Source organism: Podarcis pityusensis, assembly GCF_964106645.2.
Source record: "Podarcis pityusensis genome assembly, chromosome: 10".
Classification (NCBI taxonomy): Eukaryota; Metazoa; Chordata; class Lepidosauria; order Squamata; family Lacertidae; genus Podarcis; species Podarcis pityusensis.
In genome coordinates this window covers 32,434,672-32,455,477 of record NC_138035.1, presented here as the reverse complement: position 1 = coordinate 32,455,477, position 20,806 = coordinate 32,434,672, and the positions used below count along the sequence as shown (strand labels likewise).

At 44.2% G+C, this 20,806-nt stretch overlaps 1 protein-coding gene across 2 annotated transcripts; it reads left to right on the top strand.

Annotated features, from left to right (window-relative positions):
* Positions 1 to 740: 740 nt before the first annotated feature.
* TOB2 (transducer of ERBB2, 2) lies at positions 741 to 12,545 on the top strand. 2 transcript variants are annotated; one of them, XM_080971125.1, is made up of 2 exons: positions 741 to 1,037; positions 8,100 to 12,545. In XM_080971125.1, the coding sequence occupies exon 2, from the start codon at positions 8,186 to 8,188 to the stop codon at positions 9,212 to 9,214; it is 1,029 nt and encodes a 342-aa protein (XP_080827251.1). In that variant the 5' UTR covers positions 741 to 1,037; positions 8,100 to 8,185; the 3' UTR covers positions 9,215 to 12,545. The 2 variants fall into 2 exon arrangements, with proteins under 2 accessions (XP_080827251.1, XP_080827252.1); XM_080971126.1 differs by lacking the exon at positions 741 to 1,037 and adding an exon at positions 2,073 to 2,203.
* Positions 12,546 to 20,806: the final 8,261 nt, after the last annotated feature.

Genomic DNA, 20,806 nt, shown 5'->3' with positions numbered 1-20,806 from the left:
AGCTCAGTATTATCCACACTGCCTGGCAGCTCTCCAGGGCTTTAGTCTGAAATCTTTCTCAGCCCTAACTGAAGATAGCAGAGTAGAATCAAATATAATTACCAACCCTTGTCTCTATATTCACATTCACTAATTGGTGGTGAAAGGTGCTAACCACCCACTCACACCATTAGTGAGGCTTAAGGGTGGGAAATATGGAATTTTCCCACCTCCAGCACATCTTATGGGGCGGGGAGCATTTCTGTCGCCATAAATGATTGTGTGTATGGAAGAAAGCTTGTTGGTAGTTATTGCAGATTAATTAACTCAAATTACAAGGGGCAAAGTCTTCAGTATAAAAGCTTGATCTCTCATGCAGTCTAAGCCTATGTAGGTTTACTCGGAAGTAAGTAAAGGGGTCCAATCTATTTAAATTTTATTTGGTTTGTTCTCAGGAGGGTTCTCTGAAGAGTTGAATACAAGTTGTTGCCTGTCACAGAATGAAGAGGGGAAATTCATTAAAACGTACCAAAAAAATAAATAAATATCCGTGGCAAATGACGGACTTTCTTTACGGGAGGCGTTTCCAAGCATCTGAAACAACAATATAACGCACCCGGCGCAGAACGGGTTAATTTAAAGCCAGTGTTTGGGAAAGTAGTTCCAGCCTGCCCTCCCTCCCCTCCCCTTCCTTGTCCTTTGCAGGACGCGTCACCCTGGGTGTGGAAGGGAATATCCATGCGCAGGGTTGCTAAGGGTGAAACTTTTCATTTACTTTGCTCACTTTGGGCCAGGGAGAGGGTGGCTTCAGGTTCCCTGCGCAGGGAGGGAAGGAAGGAAGTAGGGGGCGCCCCAGTCAACATCCCCCCACCCCACTTCTGATTGGGCCTGTAGAAGGGGGAGAAGTTATCTAAAACAGCATCCATTTAATTTTTTTATATAAAAAAAATCGAACGCCCACCACCATATCAGCACTTTGTGAGAGAGGAACTCCCAAGAAACACCCTGGAAAGAAAAAGAAGCCACCAAACCATCTCACCTGGTGCTGAAAAAAAGAAGTAAGTGATGGCTTATTGCTAGAATTGAGGGGTGATGAGGGCAAAGGAAGAGGAACGATTTCCATAGTCACACGATTTAAATATTTTCTTGAACGGTGTTTTTCTTCCGCACACCGGCTTATCTCGTTGGGGTTTTGCTGCGCCTCGTATATTCCTTTAAGGAACGAATTAATCGCATTGTGCTAATAAGATTTTCAGAAGCCGCCAGTCTTCCAACTCCGCTTCTGGTTCTCTCAAGGAGAGAAGGGCTGGCTTCTACTCAAATCATCGTAGGCAGATCTGCTCTGCCCCTTTAAAAGAAAGGAGGAAAAAAAGGAATCCCTGCCTTAGTCTTAATAGCGCTGTGTCTCTTACACGGCACTCTTTGCCCCCCCCCCCCCAAGCGATTAATGTTTTTCATTTCATCGTGAAGGGAGGTTGAAAGTCATTTGGGTTGAACGATTGAAAAATGTCCCCGGTTCACCATTTTGTTTTTACTCATTTTACCGGAGTGGATTAAAAACAAACAACAACAGCCACCCCAGATCCCTCAGGTAATTCGCGAGGATCGAGTCCTTGGACCACCTATCGTGCAAAAAAAACCTCCTCTCTGCCTTCCTCCCAGGTTCGTGTGAATTAGGGGAGGAAATTTCGATCCTTTTTAAGAATGTAAACGGTGGTGGAGGTAACAACAACAACAAGAACAACACCAAAGGGGTGGCCGTGGGGGATCTTTGGGACCCGAGCGAGGAAAAAGATGGTTTCTGTTCCGCTCCGTTCCGCTCAATCCGGATCAATACTCAAAAGCTCGGCTTTTGTCAGGAAAAAAGATGGTTCCAGCCCGTTTTGTGCTCGAACTTTCTTTCCCCCTCCCTCCTCGGAATAGAGCCCCGGGGGCCTCTTTAGGATTTCTTATGTCACAAACGCAGACCTAAAACAAAGCAAATATAGATATGTTTATATTATAGTGCGGGGTAAAGAGGGGGGAGAAATCCCGCTGCCCCAAAGCTTAGGTGGGATGATGAACTTGTTCTCCTTCCCGCAGTGATTTAATAATGGGATGGAGGAGGGGAGGCTCAGGAAAACCAAACGGCAGCACTGGGCTCGGTTTTGGGAGCAGTTTTCGGTGTGGGAAGGGCCTTTGGCCGTCGTCTTCCTCTCCTTCATCGTGACAGCCACCTTGTGAGGTAAATTAGGCCCAGGGATCTGCCTCGGAGGGCCCTGCAGGTGCGGGCCTGGGGCGGCTTGGAGCCCAAAGCCACATTTTTGCACCGCCCTCGAATTTAATTTTGGGGTGTCGCCTCCGCGCCCCCCCCCTTGTTGAGAAGGGAGATTTCGGGAGGGAAGGCTCTCAGCTATGGGGCGGGGGCGCCTGTGACCCAGAAGCTTGGGCGGCCCTGAAAGGAGAGCCCAGAGCCTGGAGGTAAAGGTCAGGGCCAGATCACCTTCACTCGGCCTACGCTTCTCCTCGGCCTCCGCCCATCTTTGGGGGGGTGCCTGCCTTTAGGTCGAAAGAGGAGGCTGCAAGCGGTTCTTTGGTGCGTGCATCCCTCGGGAAGGGGAGGCGGAGGCCGGCTGCTGGCTGGGGAGGGAGAAGGGGAAGCGGCCCTTCCTCCTCCCCCCCAGTGCAGGCCGCATCTCCCTGCTAGGTGCCTTGGCTATCAGTTTCAAGGCGCACTTGAACTAGCGGGGATTTACTTTCGAGTATTGCAAGGACGCCTTACCAAGTCTCTATTTCGTAGGCCTAGCAGCTCTGCGTGTGTGTGTTGGTGTGTCTTTTTTTGGGGGGGGGTGTTGTCTACTTCTGAGCTACCCAGCAGGAGCAGATGTGAGTTGCAGCCGTAACAATAAGCCCTGATTGAAATTTCCTCCGCTTAATCCATCTCCCGCCCCGCAAGCCGCCTCTCCGCGCGGGGGAGAAAGAGGCCGAGAAATTAGTTATTCCACATAGAAATCCAACAATGCAAGATGGCATGTTGGGGCCGGGGGGGGATGGAGGGGGGAGAAGCGTTGAGCAATCGAGCACAGAGAGCGCATGCGCCTTGGAAAATTTTGTGCCGTGCTCCACTGAGCAGGCGCTCGCTGTCTGGGCCAGCTTTGGCGCAAAGCATATTGAGAAGGGTAGTTAAAAGGCAAAGTAGGTCACTCGCCCAGGCGCTGCATCTTGTGTAGGAGAAAAGAAGGGCTCGCTACGTAGTACAACTCCCGGGACACTCCAGTCGAGGCGGAGGGGAGGGGGCCAGCCTTAATGGGTGTTGAGGCTTCCTTGGCTGGGTCATTCATCCGTGGACCTTGGCACAGGCGATTATTGAAGTTGTGGGGCAGGAGGCGGGCGGAGAGCAGGTCCCCGTGCGGGACGGTAATGCCAGTTTTGCGTGCGCGAGGAGGCCTGGGAGGGAGGTGCCCTGTGCAAATAACGCCCACAGACGCAGGAGGTTTTGGCAGGAGAAGAGGGAGTGGGTTGTGCAATCGTGGATCGAGAACGTGTCTTCCTCGGGCTTGCCCCTCCCCAGGCACCGTCGCTTTGTATTGCATCTGTACTTAATTCAGATTATCCTCTGAAAGTGGGTGCATTGGTGAGGTGGGGGTCAACTGAATTGAAGGTTGCTCTTTTGCTTGGGTGTGGCTTGCAAGCAAATGTTAGGAGACTATTATGAGATTCTGGCTTATTGGGTAAAGCAATGATGAAGCCAGCGTTGTACCGCTTTCCTCCCCCCAATAATTGCCGTATTTTGTGTAAGGGTCAGAAACCTGGCTGACAAGGTCATTATTTTAAGTATTTACTCAATATGACTGGACCACTGTAGAATTTCCTCATGTGCAAGTGATGTACCTTGACAATGCCTGTATTACTGAGACATTATGCCCTAATGCCAGAGATTGTTCTTGCATCGAATCATAGGCAAATGTTGTGTAGCTCATTATTCCACATTGTGTCATGTGCTTGTAATTGTCTCGTGCAAAATAAATTGCTACTTGCCTCTGACATTTTCAGAACCATAGGCTGTCCTGAGGTAATGTGCACCTTTATTGATGAAGTTCTGCAGAGAAAACAAGGGATTCCGTATTGACTGTTATGCTTTGCCACCTGCAGTCATCCCCTGTGTAGGTTGCCATATTAACAGCCTAGGGATTACTGAATCCTGATGGATATAAAGCTTATTTTGTTGACATGTAAGCTAGATTTATATTCCTTGGTGGACCTTTTTTCTAAAATAATTTAGACTGTTGTGCTAAACTATGTGGGGTCAGTTACAGATGGGTAGCCGTGTTGGTCTGCCATAGTCGAAGTAAAAAAATTCCTTCCTGTAGCACCTTAAAGACCAACTAAGTTAGTTCTTGGTATAAGCTTTCGTGTGCATGCACACTTCTTCAGATACACACAGATATGTGGGGTCAGCTAGTGTTTGATGATTATTATTTGTATAGATGCTATAACACAAACATTTAATTTAACATTTAATTTAATTTAACATAAACATTTAATTTATCATTGCAGTGATAAATGCAGCATGGTATAGCCAAAGAGTAGAAGATTAGATATCTGTAGTTTTTCGTACTATCTTTGAAGACTCGCAACCATTAAAGTTCTGCTTGTAGAAAAGTAATACATTCCTTTCATTTCCCTGAGAGAGAAAGAGCCAGATGGACAAGGGAACTCCTGTGAGAGACAATCTTTCCATTCTCCAGCTGTAGATGCCTGTCTTAAAGCTATACTATGAAAGAGCACCCCTCAATCAGGACAATGGTATTTAGGTCTGAAGGTTGCAATCCTTTGTACACTTATCTGCAAGTATGTCCCTTTCAACTTGGTATTTACTCCTGTGCATAATTACTCTGAAGTGAGCTGTAACTTAATATTCTGACCAAGGCATTCAGCATGTACATAAGCAAAAACAGTTTATTTCCTGAAAACATACTTGTAGACAGCTCTGTGTCCCTTTAGAAAGAAAGAAATACTATCAGATCTGAATTATAGTAGCTAGTTTCCAAAATGTGGCATCCTTACAGAAATATAAGGTCTCTTAATGCCAGTCATGTATTACCCTCTCAAGTTTGCTAAGCTTTCAGTACAGCAGACTGAAACTTTGCTATATGTGGAATAAATGCAGCCTATTTGTTTACTGAGGGTGGTGTGGGTTGAACTTGCACATGAGCTTCTGTTCCAAGCTGATTGTGTGCTTTATGGTAGGGGTTCCCAAACTGAATATCATTCAGGTGTTTCACAGCATGCTGGTGAAGGAATTCTATAGAATCTTATGAAATTCAAATTGTAGTACAACAAAATAAAAATACAATTAAAAATCATACAGTATTTAGCACAGTGCATTCTGTTGTGAACTGCCCTGTGGTCTTTGGATAAATGGCAGTAAGCAAATGTAATAATAAAATTATAATTGCTGCAAGAAGCATAAACAGAATTTAGGGGTTTGCCAAGACCCGTGGGGGGAGAAATCTGGGGGAGGGGGAGAAATTTGAGGATCATTGCTTTAACAATAGTTCTTTAGTCAGAAATCCATTGGAAGGCTCCATCTTAAAGAGTTTGTTTGACTGCCTAGCTTGAAAATGTTCTGCTTCTAGTTGACCTTTCAGAAATTTGCCTTACTCAAATTTCTCCTGTGGCAATTTCCATTTTAAGAAGCACATTCAAATAGCTGTGATAAAACTTCTCACGGTTTAGTAACTCCTGAAAAACAAGCTCCAAGGTCTTGGGCTGTGCTGTTAGCGGTCAGGCCATGGTCAACTATATAAGACTGCATTCAGAGGAATTTTTTTTAGAGAGCTCTTCTGCTATTTGCTGCAACTTGATAATACAGCAGGCATAGAATCGGCAGGTTTCTGTGCACATACTTAATGCAGAGTTTAGTTTTTTAAGGCTTTAGTGAAACACAATAACACAAAGTCCTGCTGGTTCAAACCAAAGGCCCATCAAATCCAGTTTATTTCCTACAGTGGCCAACCAAATGCTTATGGGAACAAATGCAGCATAAGTCCAATAGTCTGCTCTTGTTCCCCAGCAACTTTCAGAAGCATGTTGCTTCTGATCCTGGAGAACAGCATACAGCCATCATGACTAGTAGCCATTGATGGGGCTACTTTCCATGAATCTGTCTACTCTCTCAAATACTGGTAGTGGCCAGTGTTTGAAATTTGCCAGGTGCTTTTTGCAGCTGGCTATCAGCCACTTGCAGCCAGGTGAAGATGCCCGGGCGCCAGGATGGTGCCTGCCATCTTCACCATCTGGAGATGCATGCCTGAAATCCTTGGGTCTTGAATGTTTTCACACACTTGCATCGCATCCTGTAGAATTCTTTATATTATATTTTATTTGTACAATCAGAATGAATTTCAGGAAGCAAAAAGTCATTTTGAAAAATACAACTTTCAAGCTGTTTGGCCCCAAAATGGCAACTAGGCATTTTTTTTGGCGAATGCAACCCTGGTTTTAAGGAATCACCACCTATAATCACTACATCTTCTGGTAGAAAATTCAGTATCTTACCTGTGTACAGTTTGTACAGTCATTGTGTGCTAATTCCTTCTTTCACACAATTTTGTCTAATTCCAGCTGTTCATACACCAGATAGGCAGATAAGCTGCCACAAGTGTTCAGAAATGGCGTGTAAGATGGAAACTTATCCAGTAGCTTCCTTTGTTGTTCCTAATGCTGTAGTTAGAGGTCTCTTTGTTCCTTCTTCAGGATAAGCTTAGATTTCTTCTTAGCTCCAAGCACCACACCAGAAGAAGCAGCTTGACATATATGTCAGAAGTTTGGAGTGTATCCTTTGCCCTTGCTTTTTAGTAGGCACTTGTTATAGGTGATCCTAAGGAAGCAAAAAGCTAGTCTCTATCCTGCTAAGCTGCCAAGATAATACATATAGCTTTCATTTTAAATATCTTTCATTTTCTCTAATTTTTTTCTGGGGCATTTAGAGTTGTATTTAATAGAATGAGTGATGATTGGAGGTCTCCTAGAATGTTAGTTAAAAAAAAGGGGGGGATAAAGAAGAAAATTTGGTGTTTGGGAATCTAAGTCAGTCTTCCATAATCTATTGTCCTTCAGGTGTTTTGGGCTTCATCACTGGCCAGTGGTCAGTGATGATGGGAGTTGTACACCAAAACATTAGAGGTCAGCACATTGGGAAAGCCTGACCTAAAGTTCTCTTCCAGGCCACATAGTACTAACCTTCCTGAGTCTTCCTGATGAACGTATGCCTTGTTTTTATATCACTTGGGATCAGAAGCTACTGTTAGTTCCATCCAGGATTATCTTCCGTTTATCTGAGTTGACCTTCTGAAGCTATTTTCAGAAGAAACACCTTTTCAGCTTTTTGTTATCTATTTAATATTACAATGTCAAGGATCACTGGTGTTACCACAATGGGATGAATCACCATTAAACTAGTTTCTGTCTTTTGAAATGTATTGATCTGCGTTGCTCCAGTGTCTTAAAATGAAACTTTGACTCATTAAGACAGTAGCAACTACATGAAAGCTCTGCTAGTGGTGCTATCAATGGCATTGTCCAGACAGCAACACCTCTCTTTAGTGGCACCCCAGTTATGAAAATCCTTCCCATTGGAGGTGCAGTTGGTCTCCTTAGCAATTTTAGGCACTTTAAAAAATACGTATTTATTTATTGAGGCTCTTGAAGGAAGTTCAGGCACTCCAAGGGTGTATATTTTGCTGGTTTGATTTACTTTATAACATTTAACTTACTGTGATTTTTTTAAAGGATCTATCATATTTTTTTATTGTGTAGTTTTACAGCTTTTTATGTTGTATATCACCTTGCAATTTTTGGCTGGTGAGTGGCCTAGAGATAAACTAATAAATAATAATGTTTGACAGCATACAAAGAACCAAAGAAATGTGTATGTGTTAAATGCATAAAGGGATATTCTTCTTTACAATTGTCAAGGTGCAAATGCACTTTGCACAGTCTTTTATTTATTATTGCCAGTTAAGATGTTGAATTTTCAGGAATCAGTTTCTGCAACTAAAAGTATAACTATTGTGCTGCAACAGTATTAAAGATACAGTATTTCCACCTTACATTTCATTTCTCTTTGTCTTTTTCAGAATTGTTTGGAGCCAAAATCCGTCTATGTTTGTGTCCGCTGTCTATTTTTAATATACTGCCCTACCTTGCTTGCTGTGAAGGGAGTATGCATCTGGAGATCAAAGTTGCTCTGAACTTCATCATCTCATATCTGTACAACAAGCTTCCACGGAGGCGGGCCGACTTGTTTGGTGAAGAGCTAGAGCGGCTGCTGAAGAAAAAATATGAAGGCCATTGGTACCCAGAGAAGCCCCTGAAGGGTTCTGGCTACCGCTGTGTTCACATTGGGGAGACGGTGGACCCCGTAGTCGAGATGGCAGCCAAGCGGAGTGGGCTGGCTGTAGAGGATGTGCGGGCCAATGTTCCTGAAGAACTGAGTGTCTGGATTGACCCATTTGAAGTCTCCTACCAGATTGGTGAGAAAGGGTCTGTTAAGGTCCTATATCTAGATGACAGCGAGGGCTGCAGTGCAGCTGAGTTGGACAAGGAGATCAAGAGCAGCTTCAATCCTGACGCTCAGGTGTTCGTCCCTATTGGCAGCCAGGACAACTCCTTGTCCAATTCTCCATCCCCATCGTTTGGCCAGTCACCCAGCCCCACGTTCATCCCTCGCTCTGCCCAGCCCATTACCTTCACCACTGCCACTTTTGCTGCCACTAAGTTTGGCTCAACCAAGATGAAGAAAGGTGGAGGAGCTGGAGCAGCCACCAGTGGCACAGGGGTTCCACCACAGCAGCAGCAGCGCCTGGCCAGGTCGCCCACCAATGGCCTGCTGAAGCACAAAGGTCTCTCCCTGTCTATGCATTCTCTGAACTTCATCGGGGGCAGTACGGCCCCTCAATCTCAGCTCTCCCCCAATGCCAAGGAGTTTGTTTACAATGGTGGATCACCAGGAGCTAGCAGCCTCTTCTTTGATGGTGTAGCCACCGAAAACCAGGCCGGCGGCATGCCTCCTGCATCCCAATTCAGTGCCAGTGGTGGCGGCGGCGGCAATTTTGACATGGCTCAGGTCTTTGGGGGCAGCACCAACAGCCTCTTTCTGGAGAAGACACCCTTCGTGGAAGGACTCAGCTACAATCTGAACGCCATGCAGTATCCCAGCCAGTCGTTCCAGCCAGTGGTTTTGGCCAACTGACCACCATGAGAGTATTCTGGGGAAAATAACTTCCAAAAAAAGAGAAAAAATAATTAGAAATATTTGAAATCTTATAAATATAGCTTCTTGGAAAGAGACAAATCCTGATTCGTTGTGTCATGCCAGGAAGCGCTGCTGAAGCACTGATTATTTTTTTAAACTTGTTTCCTGTGCTCTTTCCTATCCGTTGTTGTACACTTAATGAGGAAGGTTATTGTTCCAGCCCAGCAGTGGTGGGAGCCAGAGCCACTTTATATTATGTCCCATGCTGCTTCTTGGAACTGGTTCTCAAATATTCTTACTGCAAGGATGGCATTTTTCAGGGTGCTGTCATGTCCCTTGCAGCCAGATACCTTGATTTCCCCCCCTCCCTGTTTTGGAGTGATGGGGGGTGACTTAGATGGCTTCTGGATGTGTGAAGTCTCAAGCACTTCCTAGGGTAGGCCTGGGCTTCTCAATGCGTAATGAGAGGCCCAGACAGTGGAGCAAATGTATTCATTTCTCATAACTCCATTTTTGTATTCCTATTGCAAAATGGGAGTAGAACAAAGTTCTCAGCTTCTGTTTCTTCCTGCGCTAACTGGTGATGGCAAGGCCTTAGCCCCTCTAGCTTCAGGGGAATGCTGGAAGGGGCAGCATTGTAGCATCTGGGACAGGTTTTTCCCCCCTACAGTTTTCCATTATAAGCACCTCCTCTCCCCTTAGCCCCCTTAAGAGTCTGGAGTTAGATGTACTCTTTGGGAAGCTTAGATCCCATGTCAGCTGCTAATGCTATGATGTATAAATAGGACTCTAGATGCAAACACTTCTGACTTGTGAGAAAAATTGATCCATGTATATTGCACTCTCTTTCAAGGGTAGGAGTGAGAGCTGGCCTTCCAGGGTTTTTTTGTGCCTGAGCAGCCCCCATTGATGTTCCTCTGGACCAATTGCCTTGGTTTATGGGGTTCTGAGCTCTTCTGTTGACAGCCGAGCATTTGGTTACTAATTCTCATGGAAAGGATGGTTTCCTGCTCTTGACTATGATAGCACTACTTTTTGGCAGGGAAGAGGAAGTTACAGTGCAGACTGCTTTCTGGATGAATAGCATGAGGGTTTGCACTTTTAATCTCATGTCTCTTAAGACTTCTGACCAAAAACCTTATGATTTTTCATTTGAAAGGAAGCAGGCATTCCTGTACGGAAGAGCGCCCCACATATCAGGTCCAGTCTGGACTTGTTCCATTTCGAGACTCTGCATGAGGAATGAAGTGGGCTTGCTGTAGAATGTTGCTCAACATGTGGTGAGAAGAAAGTGTTCTCTGATAAGAATGTAGAGTCTCTCCTTCCTTATTGTTGCTATTGAACTAGGAATCCTAATGGTATTCCCTGCATCTCCCTTTTCTGTCATGAGAGGACAGCCTGGAAGACAGGGACAGTAGTGGCCTTCAAGAGTGAGTTTTTTTCTTTTCTTTTGGCAGATGATTGGCAAACCTTTCCCCATCTATGCCTTGTGAGATAATTACTGAGTCCAAAAGTTTACTTATCTATGGCGATAAGGGGTGAGAGAGAACTTCAGGGGAGATAACATAGATGTGACTGTGGATTACATACTCTAGGCATATTCTCTCTACCATCACTATCTGCTCCCCACCCCCAAACAGCATGGTTTGGACCGTGTATAAAGTGTTGCTTTTGCACCTTCTCTGGCAAAGTCATATTGAATAAATAAGCTACAATTCTAGAGCTCTCTGGTGACTTGACCTGGAGACTTGCGTTTCCACTTAAGCTAAACTGAGGATTCCCTGTAGGACTGTATATGAGCCTTAACTGCTACAAGCATCTGTCCTCCTGTGAAGGATGCCTAATTCTGATGCACTAGAGATCATTTGGTGAAATGGATGGGAAATGTCTCCTGCCCAGGACACAGTGATGTGGCTTATGCAGGAGATCTTCTCTAGGTATCCCCAAGTTGAGCCCTTTTTTTGTTTCTTTGTACCCCTTCTTACCCCTGCCTCTTTGCTGGGCTGAAGAAAAGGACACTAAAAAAGAAAAAACTTATTTGCATTCTGCCTGTTTTCTGTGAGCCACTAAGGGGTTGAGGAGGGAAGATACTATTGGGCAGTAATGTGATGGGTGAAGTTTCATGAAGCTAGAAGTCCTCAATCTGAACAAGACACGTTAGACCTCTTCAGTAAACACATTTGTTTGTCTTCCCCCCACCCCACCCCCACTCCCAACATTACCACTGCCACCCACTTCTTTCCCCTCAACATGTACTGTAGACTGCCATGCTTTTACACTGGACTTCCTCCCTAGGAGAGCTGCTGGCTCCCTATCTGCCCAGCATAATCTCCGCCGAGAACTTCCACATGCAGCAGAAAGCTGCCCTGAGCCACTGCCTTGGGTGGGGTTATGTACCCTTCTCAGGCTTAAGTATATTGAAGGGAGGGAGAGAACCTCACTAGCACCTGCAACATGTGATGTTTCACACTGCTTTATCCTGTTAACTGCATTTTGAAAAGAAGTCTGCGTTCATAAGGAGGAAAAGGGGAAGGACCAACCTCTGTATTTCCTAAAGGAACACATACCGTGCTTCAGAAGCATTTCCAGTGCTGGCGACAATGAAACTCACGGCCTCTTTTTTGGTCTTGTTGTCTCAAGAGTTAGACGTTCAGCTTCAATTTTATTTTTAAAACCTGCACTAATTTACCTGGTTTCTTAGGAAGAAAAAGAGATTTTTTTTAACTTTTATTTTTATGGGTTTGTGTTAATTTTTTTGTTGTCCGTTTATATTGAATAATTTGCTACATTTGTAAAATGTAAGAGGTATATATAATATATGTATATTTCTAACGTAAAAAAAAATTGAACTTTTTTCTTTTCAAGATTTTTTCTTAGAGGAGAGAGAAAAAAATATTTTTTCAGGAAAATTTTAAAAAAGCAGCAGTGAAAGCTCCTTTTCTCCCCTCGCTTCCCTCCTTCCTGACCCTTTTTGAAGAGCGAATCAGCAACGTGTGATCTTGGAGTATGGATGGACACAAAGAGGACAGAATTATGTATGTTTTTTAATGCAGAGGTCCATGCTGTTCTTGTTTGGTTTTTTGGTTCTTACATGCAGGGGGCCATTGAGTAGGGATCCAGAGGGGGTTTCGTTCTTTTTCTTTCTTTTTTCTCTAGCGAAGGAGGAATACAATCAGAGTTTTGTATTCAGAATGTTGTGCAATATTTTGGAACAGGACATTGGCGTGTCTAGAGATTTAGTTAAAAAACAACAAAGGTTGATCAAATCTGTACAGTTTCTATTGTTCCAGATTTTTTTAAGTTTGTATTAAAAGCATGATATATAATAGCCTCTTGTCCCTGTTGTTTGTGCAAGGGCACTAAGGGTTTGTAAGGGTGGGAAATAGATTTGGGGGGGGGGGGGGTTGGGAGGAACATTTCTCCAGATGGGTGCAGTGGTGTAAAGCCAGAAAGTAAATGTCCTGAAGACAGGCTCAGCTCTTTTGAGACATCCCCAGGGTGAGCGAGGAGCTCGCTGCAGAAATAGCACAGACCAGATGTGACTGATACCTGCTGAAAGCCACCTGGATGATAACTGGAAACGTTGCAGCAACTAAATCTCCCAAAGTATGGTTGGAAGCCACTGAATGCCGTATATAAAGCAGAAAATGCTGTTTAGCACCATGACCTTTTCCTGGCTATTACATCTTTAATTGGACTACATTTCTACCACAGTGTTTCTATGTGGAAGTAAATTTGACTGAATTCAGTGAGATTTGACTTAACATTTGTGTATTAGAAGTAAGTCGGGGTGTATGAGACAACACCTAACTTAAAGGATACCAACATTTTCTAAACTTTCTGCCTTATATAAGAAAACCCTTAAGTGTATTGGTTATTCCAAATGCTATTGGTAAATGCAATCGGAGGGCTTTGCGAAAATACTCGCTTTGCTTCCAAATAGTGTTTAAAACATGGCAGCATGACGAGTGCTAGTGATTGTCGGAGCATGCAAAGTTAACCGTAACAAAATTACGAAAAGTGCCCTAATTATATGAATAAAATGAAAGCATGTTACTACATAATGCTATACCAACCAAGAACTCAGAAAATAATGTTGCACTGGAGTTTTGTAATACTACTACCCCTGCTAGCCTGTAAGGTCAGACATGTCCAGAAATCAACTAGGATCCGCAACACACTGCCCTTATTCCTGGATTAAACAAAATAGGTTTTTTAGGTAGCAGTAACAATCGCCACTAGGGGCTTCTTGTGGCAGACCGTTTTAAGTGTTCAGTTGGCCCAGTGCTTCAGGATTTGGTGTCCTGACATGTGCAAAGAGTATTATGATGGTTTCAACGTTGCTTGAGTGTTGATTGTAGCTGCATGCAATGGTTAGAAAGCCAGTATTTTGGAAAGAATGTACAGTATTTGTCATGCAGCACTTAAGAAGCCGCCATTATGAGCACCTAAAAAAGGAAAAGTGTTTTCTTCAAGTTAAGTGCCTTCCTCTAAGTAACAAACTATACCAAGTTTGGTCACAATAGTGCTTTGGTAGCCTAGCCAGAGCACCAAGTTCTAACATGTCTCCAGAAACTCCTGGATAGTTTCTCCCAAGCTAGGGTGTGGGGTGGTGGTTAGACATTCATCACAGGGGACTCCCATGTTAAGAGAATTTGAAATATTGAGTCATTTGAGAGGGAGGGATCCTACCTGAGCATGGGTTATAATGTCAACAGCACTGGTATTTCTGCTTGCTGTCATTCCCTCTTAGGGCAACAACAACTTACAGCATGAGTCATCCAGGGAGGGCTGTCGGAGAACTGAAAAGAAGGCTGATCTTGCAATGCTTAAGATGTGAAGACAGAGCAACAGGCCTGGAGAAAGTGGATTGGAATGTAGGACTGCTGAAGCCTCAATTATTTAGATTATTGGATTTAAATAGGAGATACATGCTTCCCACACACAATAGCAGCTGGAAAATCACAGCTTCACAGAGGGCCTTGCATTCTACAGCACTGCAAGCCCAGATTTTGCTAAATAATCCATTGTAGCTAGAAGAGTTTGATGTAGTAATATGTCTTAAGGTTTTTGAGCTGTTCCCCAACAGTACAGGGGCTGGTGTAAAAAACCCAGAGAAATAGTAATAAGGCTATCTACTGGTTTTACTTTTTAAGTTTGCTGGTTTTTACATTATCAGTTCAGAGTTTATGTACATATTAGCAGTATCAGTCATGTTAAAACTTTCAATTTACAAAACATAACAAGATCCATACCAAATTCCAAGTTAGCTACCACTAATTAAAAACCAGAGTAAAAATGTCAGTTGCCCTGTTAAGGAAGAGGCTCAGGTTTTATCTTTGTGCTTCCACAATGTGGAGTTTTTGCAACTGTAAAGCTGCCATCTAGAATGCTTTCCTACAGGCTTCATTGATAGACAGAACATGGCTTTCTGAGAATTTCATGTACGTCACGGTGGAATCCAAATATAAGAAAATGAAATATTTTTTAGGGAAGATGCATTTAGAAATTCACCTATTGTGTAGAAAACAGTCAAGAATGTATACTTAAATATGAATTGGTACAGTTTCATAATTTGCATACTGATGCAAAAACGGGGTGGAACAGAGTTGCGTATGTGAAACTGACACAGATCAGAATCAGACTGATCCCTCCCTTTACATCATTGTAACAGTAGGCAGGCACTAGAAAGGTGGTGTAGCTTCCACAAAGTGTAAACCTTTGCATCTCTCCAATTCAAAATGTACCAATGCCAACTTTGCTGGCTGGACTTGTTGGAAGTATGGAGTGGGTAAAGGCAGAACAATTAACTGAGGGGGGAAAGCAGGCTTCCTAGGCGTGCAAGACCCCCAACCAATTCAGTCTACATGCTGGGATGCTGATCTAATGTTCCTTTTGCCTTTCCCTATGGCAGAGCTGGTCTCCTGGCACCTCTAGGTTAGTTTTGTCTTTCCTGAATGCCATGGCATGTCATAGGCTGGATGAGTGGCAGAATACACATGGTCCCTCTGAATCAGGCCCCACCTTCAAGGGTTATGGTTCAGGCTAATGCACACATTTCATGACTCTTGTATAAATGAACAGTTAACAAGATAAGTTCCATAACATCCTTCCTCTTCCCCACTGTACATTATGTTTCTTGCTCAGGAGTGTGATAATTCTATACCCTACAATGCAGGTTTGCGTTTGGGGATGTTAAGTCTGCTAACAAAAACACAGGCAAGTAGGAAAGGCCTGGGCCAAGGATAGGCAGCCTTAAAACCTTAAGTGCCTGTCTGTGCTCTTACCTCTGCTTTTCTGGCTGCCCTCCAACTTAAGCTGAATGAGTCTCGTTCACCCTGACCCCTCCACTAATTCGCTGGAGGGGTTACGCTTCCAGGCCTCCTGCTCCTCCCCACCTCTGCTGTGCTGACCTCACAGTGTGGTCACCTTAGACAACCTTTTGTGCTTATCAGAAACAATTTCGTCTAGTTTTTCTCTCTCCTTTAACTTCATTGACTTCCGTAATGAATGGCTAGCATTAATTAATATTGCAGTCATTCCCAGTGAGAACAAAACCTGGGCTGTAAATAAGGCAAAAACACTCAGCTGTAGGTTCCGGGGCAATTGCATGTTTAAAAAATTGCTGATTCTTATTTGCAAATGCACAGAGTCACTTGCAGGGCTCATTGCCTTTGAAAGGATCAGCATATTTGAAAAGCAGGCCAATGTGTTCCTTTGCTGAGATGGCTTGCTCTACTTTAGCTTTAGGAACCATGTGAAATTATGTCACTGATGTAACACAGTTGCAGCAAGGTTCTATTTTTCTTTATCCCAGCATTGTGAGGATGGGGTAAAGGGACCCCTGACTATTAAGTCCAGTCGTGGACGACTCTGGGATTGCAGCGCTCATCTCACTTTATTGACCAAGGGAGCCAGCGTACAGCTTCCGGGTCATGTGGCCAGCATGACTAAGCCGCTTCTGGCGAACCAGAGCAGAGCACGGAAATGCCGTTTACCTTCCTGCCAGAGCGGTACCTATTTATCTACTTGCACTTTGATGTGCTTTCGAACTGCTAGGTTGGCAGGAGCAGGGACCAAGCAACGGGAGCTCACCCTGTCACAGGGATTCAAACCGCTGACCTTCTGATTGGCAGGCCCTAGGCTCTGTGGTTTAACCCACGGCGCCACCCGCGTCCCATGAGGATGGGGTACTCATGTCCAAAGAGTAATGTTCTCATTAAGGCCTGCTTCCATAAAGCCCCCTGTTTTTAGCAAGAGCTGGTGTGTTTGCTCCCACAAGAGGCAGTTGATGGCCACCAACGTGGATGGTTTTTGAAGAGAGACACTTATGGAGAATAAAGCTGGCCACCAGTGGCCACTAACCCTGATGACTATGCTCTACCTCCACTGCCAGAGGCGGTATGTTTCTGAATACCCGGTTGCTGGAAACCGCAGGAGCTGCACTCAGAACCCACTTGCAGGCTGCCCATAGATATCTGGTTGGCCACACTGAGAACACAGTGCAGAACTAGGTGGGACACTGCTCTGGCCCAGCGGGCTTTTCTTGTGGTGTAATGGTTATGATGCTGGACTAGGACTAGGACAGTCCACTGGTGCTGAACTAGGTTCAAATCCTTACTTGGCCGTGAAACACTAGGGCTGGTGGTCTCTCAGCCTGACCTACAGCACAGAGTGGTTGCAAGGCTAAAATTGACTGGGGGGGGGGGGACAGGTAAGAGAAATCATGTATTCTGCCTTGAGCTCCTTGGAGGAATGGTGGGATATAACCGTTAATTTTAAAACGCCAAGCTTTGCCCCCTGCCCCAGGAGATCAACAAGTGACAGAATGGGAAGTGTGCGGCAGGAGAGACAAAACAAGAGCTAATAAGCAAAGTTCAATTCAACCTTCAGGTTTCTGTATCTGACTCCAGAAGAAGTATCATTGCTTGTTACTGTCCTCCCAGCATGGCAAGTGTGATTTAAGTTTTTCAAAGTAAATGAGACTTGATTCATGAGCAATACAGATGGGCATCTTTATCTACAAAAGGAAGGATTTTAGGTTCGTTTAAAGAAGAGCCTTTGAGTCAGTGAAGATAAAAGCTATTTGGCCTATTTATGTTGTGTTAATATTTAAAACTTCAATCCATAAAACATGAGTAGGAGAAGTGTTTTATATTCCAGCAAGCAATACTATTACGTTTAACTTGTGCTCAGCAAACGCAACCACAAATGGGATAGAAGCTGCTGGGTTGTTCCCATTCTTTTGGTTAATGATTGGAATGATGCGTCTGGACAGCTGCCATGTAGTCTTTCAGCATCACAATTCCCTACAGCACAATCAGTCCATCCCTTCCCAGGGAATGGTAGCTCTGTGGGGGTAATGTGGCTCTTCTGATGACTCTTTGCATCCTTAACAAACTGTACTTCCCAGGATTCTTTGTTTGCAGGAAGCCATGACTGTTTAAAGTGGCATAATATCGCTACAAATATGTGGTGTGCATGTGGCCTCTGACTGCCATCTACAATATGTGTCTCCAGAGTTCCAAGGAAAGTCACATTTCTACCTCTCTTATGCAGGAGGCAGAGGATGAACAACCCACAGGAATCTGTCTCAGCTTGCTGTTGCCATCACATCACAATGCCAAATGCATGCAGCAGCAGTATTTAGATCAGTATGTAAGTGGAGGCATACAATCCACTCCCTTGATAAAATGTTTTGTATCTTAAATAAAAGATGGGCTCTGCTGCACAAAGTCTTGTAGAAAGGAATCAAGAAAGGCTCCAAAATAGCCCCCAAATAGATCCTGATTTTGACACAACAGGTCTACTTAGCAAAGAGAAGCTTTCCTTGTGAATTTTAGGGAGCATATAGAAGAATGGATCTCTTACATATTTTTCTGATTACCTCTGATCTTTGTTTCCGATCTATTGTGTACTCCTCATTCTTTCAGGAGGATAGGCATGTTTTGCAGGAAAGCTAACAAAGAATTGCTTGGCATAATGTCTTTATAAATTTGTTAGTCCTTGAGGAAGGGGTGGGGAACCTGTGTTCCTTCAAATGTTGGACTGCAACATCCATCACCCCTGCCTATTGGCCAACATGGATGGGCTTCATTACAGTGTGCATTTCCTGTCCCCACCATCCAACGATGTGATCTACACAATGAGGTGGGTATTCATACATTGTGATGGCATTGGACCCTGGCTAAGCTGAAAACTATGGGGATGCTGGTTTTGGTGTCAATTTAAGTTTTGTAATGTGTAATGACTGTACTGCAGGAAGTAAAGGGAGATGCCATCAACCGTGACTGATTAACAAGGGTGCCTATAGGATTCATGGTTTTGCAACCATTTTACGCTCATTCACAAATTAGACTGACATCACAAATGCTGCTGCATGTGCCCCAAATCCAGCCCCAGATGCTGGTATTACAGATTGCTGCAGAGATTATAAGCTCCCGTGTGTGTGTGTGTGTGTGTGTGTGTAAAGGCTAGACATGCTACGTTCCAGTTAAAAGATACTACAATCTCTAGGTGGAAACGAAGATCACAACACACATTTCTGTTTCATACGTCAGATAACTAGGAGAGAAGAAAGACTTCTTTGTTCCATTGCCAAAAAGTACAAAAGGGAATGCAACAACAGAACTCCGCAATGATTATGCATACTCAAAATGCTGCAGAGGAGAGACTGAAAGTAGCACAGTGATTATGCCTAGATTAGAGAAGTAAATACATCTTTAGGATTGGAACTTTGTGGGGAAAAATATCAAAGGAGCATTGTGTTCAAGCTAGGGCATTTTGCAGTTGTGCCATCCTCCGCGATAGGACTGAAAGCTTGGAAGTAAATGGCAACAGTGGTATCACAGGGCACAGGACTCTGTGTTTTGCTTTTGCATAAATCTTAAAACCTGGAGAGAAGACTGGTTGCACAGATGTTATGCCTGAGGGCTCCTCCGCCCCTTTTTTTCCCTTTTCTTTTTTAGCAATCCTTTCCCATGGAGACAAGGAAACAGATAACATGGCAACAACATTCAATCAGGTAATTTAAGTTCCCAAAAGAATTTGCAATTATTTCCTGGGAATATGAGCAAATATTGACATGAGTCAAGACCGGGATGGATTTACCTGCAAGTATCTGTTTTCAGTACCAGATCACAGCCTCAGAACATGTAAGGAACACCTCGGATTCCAAACATAGTACCTTTCATTCACCACTGCCAGCCCCCATGCATTTGGGAAAAGGGTTAAAGACTTGTAGGTCACAGGATAAAATGCTAGGAATTATTCACTGAATATGAGCCTAGCAAAAGAGATTTATCATATACTGAAAGTACCGGTACTGCATTTGGACACTAAATGAATTATATTAGGAGGATGTGTAACCATTCTATGAGGCTGTGTAGGAAAGGAATGGGGAGGACATACAGACCAAATGTGGCCAGTGGAGAGAGCCCATTTCCCTCCCAACAAGGCAGCTGTGCCAACTAGTGGGGCAGCTGCCTGCACTGTTAAGAACAGAGAAAACAACCCTGCAAGCACAAGCCAGTGAACAATCTCTCTGTCTGTGCGTCTCCCATTCCCTTTGGAACAGCCCTATAAATAGAGTCTTCTATTCTGGCCCTCTTGACGTCAGACTCCCAGCTCCTTAACTCTCTGCTAGTCTCCAGGAGTTGGCAGGCAGAGAGAGGAGAGCCCTTTGCTGCATGTGGCTGCTGCTGCAAGTTAACCCTTCACCTGTCGTCTTCTCAACAGAGAGATATTTTGTGGCCACGGTTTGAATCTCTAGAATACACACCTGCCCAATGGATCAGATTCGATTGGTGTCATTTTGCCCAAATATTGGCTGAGTCCTGTGGCCTCTATTCTGCACACTTGGCCAACTGAAAGGTCATGTTGGCTTACAGAGGTGAAGATTTAGCAGCAGATTTACTTCTTCTGCCTCTTCCCCCACCTGCTCTCCTGCCCCGCCCCCCAAGACCATTCAAAAGCTTTTTAAGAGGGTCACACATACTGGATAAAGGCGATTCCTAAGCAGAAGTGTTTCATGTAATAGAAGCAAGACAATGTATTCAAATTAAAAACAGCCAAAAATACTTTTGCCACATAGAAGAGATGCTGTTTTCTCTTTTCCAGTTTGAAACATTAGCTAGCCAGGATGCCAAAGAACATACAATTCATCAAGGGAATAAGAAATACACTTGTTTTACATTAAGGTTGCAATCCAATGCCCATCTTTCTGGCTCCAAGAGGGCCTTTGGCTCTAAGGTAAGCACGCCTAAGATTGCACAGTACGAGGAGCCAACAGTGTGACGCGGCAGCTAAAAAAGCCAATGCAATTCTGGGCCTCATCAATAGGAGTATAGCATCTAGATCAAGGGAAGTAATAGTGCCACTGTATTCTGCTCTGGTCAGACCTCACCTGGAGTACTGTGTCCAGTTCTGGGCACCACAGTTCAAGAAGGACACTGACAAACTGGAACATGTCCAGAGGAGGGCAACCAAAATGGTCAAAGGCCTGGAAACGATGCCTTATGAGGAACGGCTAAGGGAGCTGGGCATGTTTAGCCTGGAGAAGAGGAGGTTAAGGGGTGATATGATAGCCAT

Bases quoted from the DNA above. Each gene is read 5' to 3' on its own strand.
- TOB2 (XM_080971125.1), top strand. From the start codon at position 8,186: ATGCATCTGGAGATCAAAGTTGCTCTGAACTTCATCATCTCATATCTG.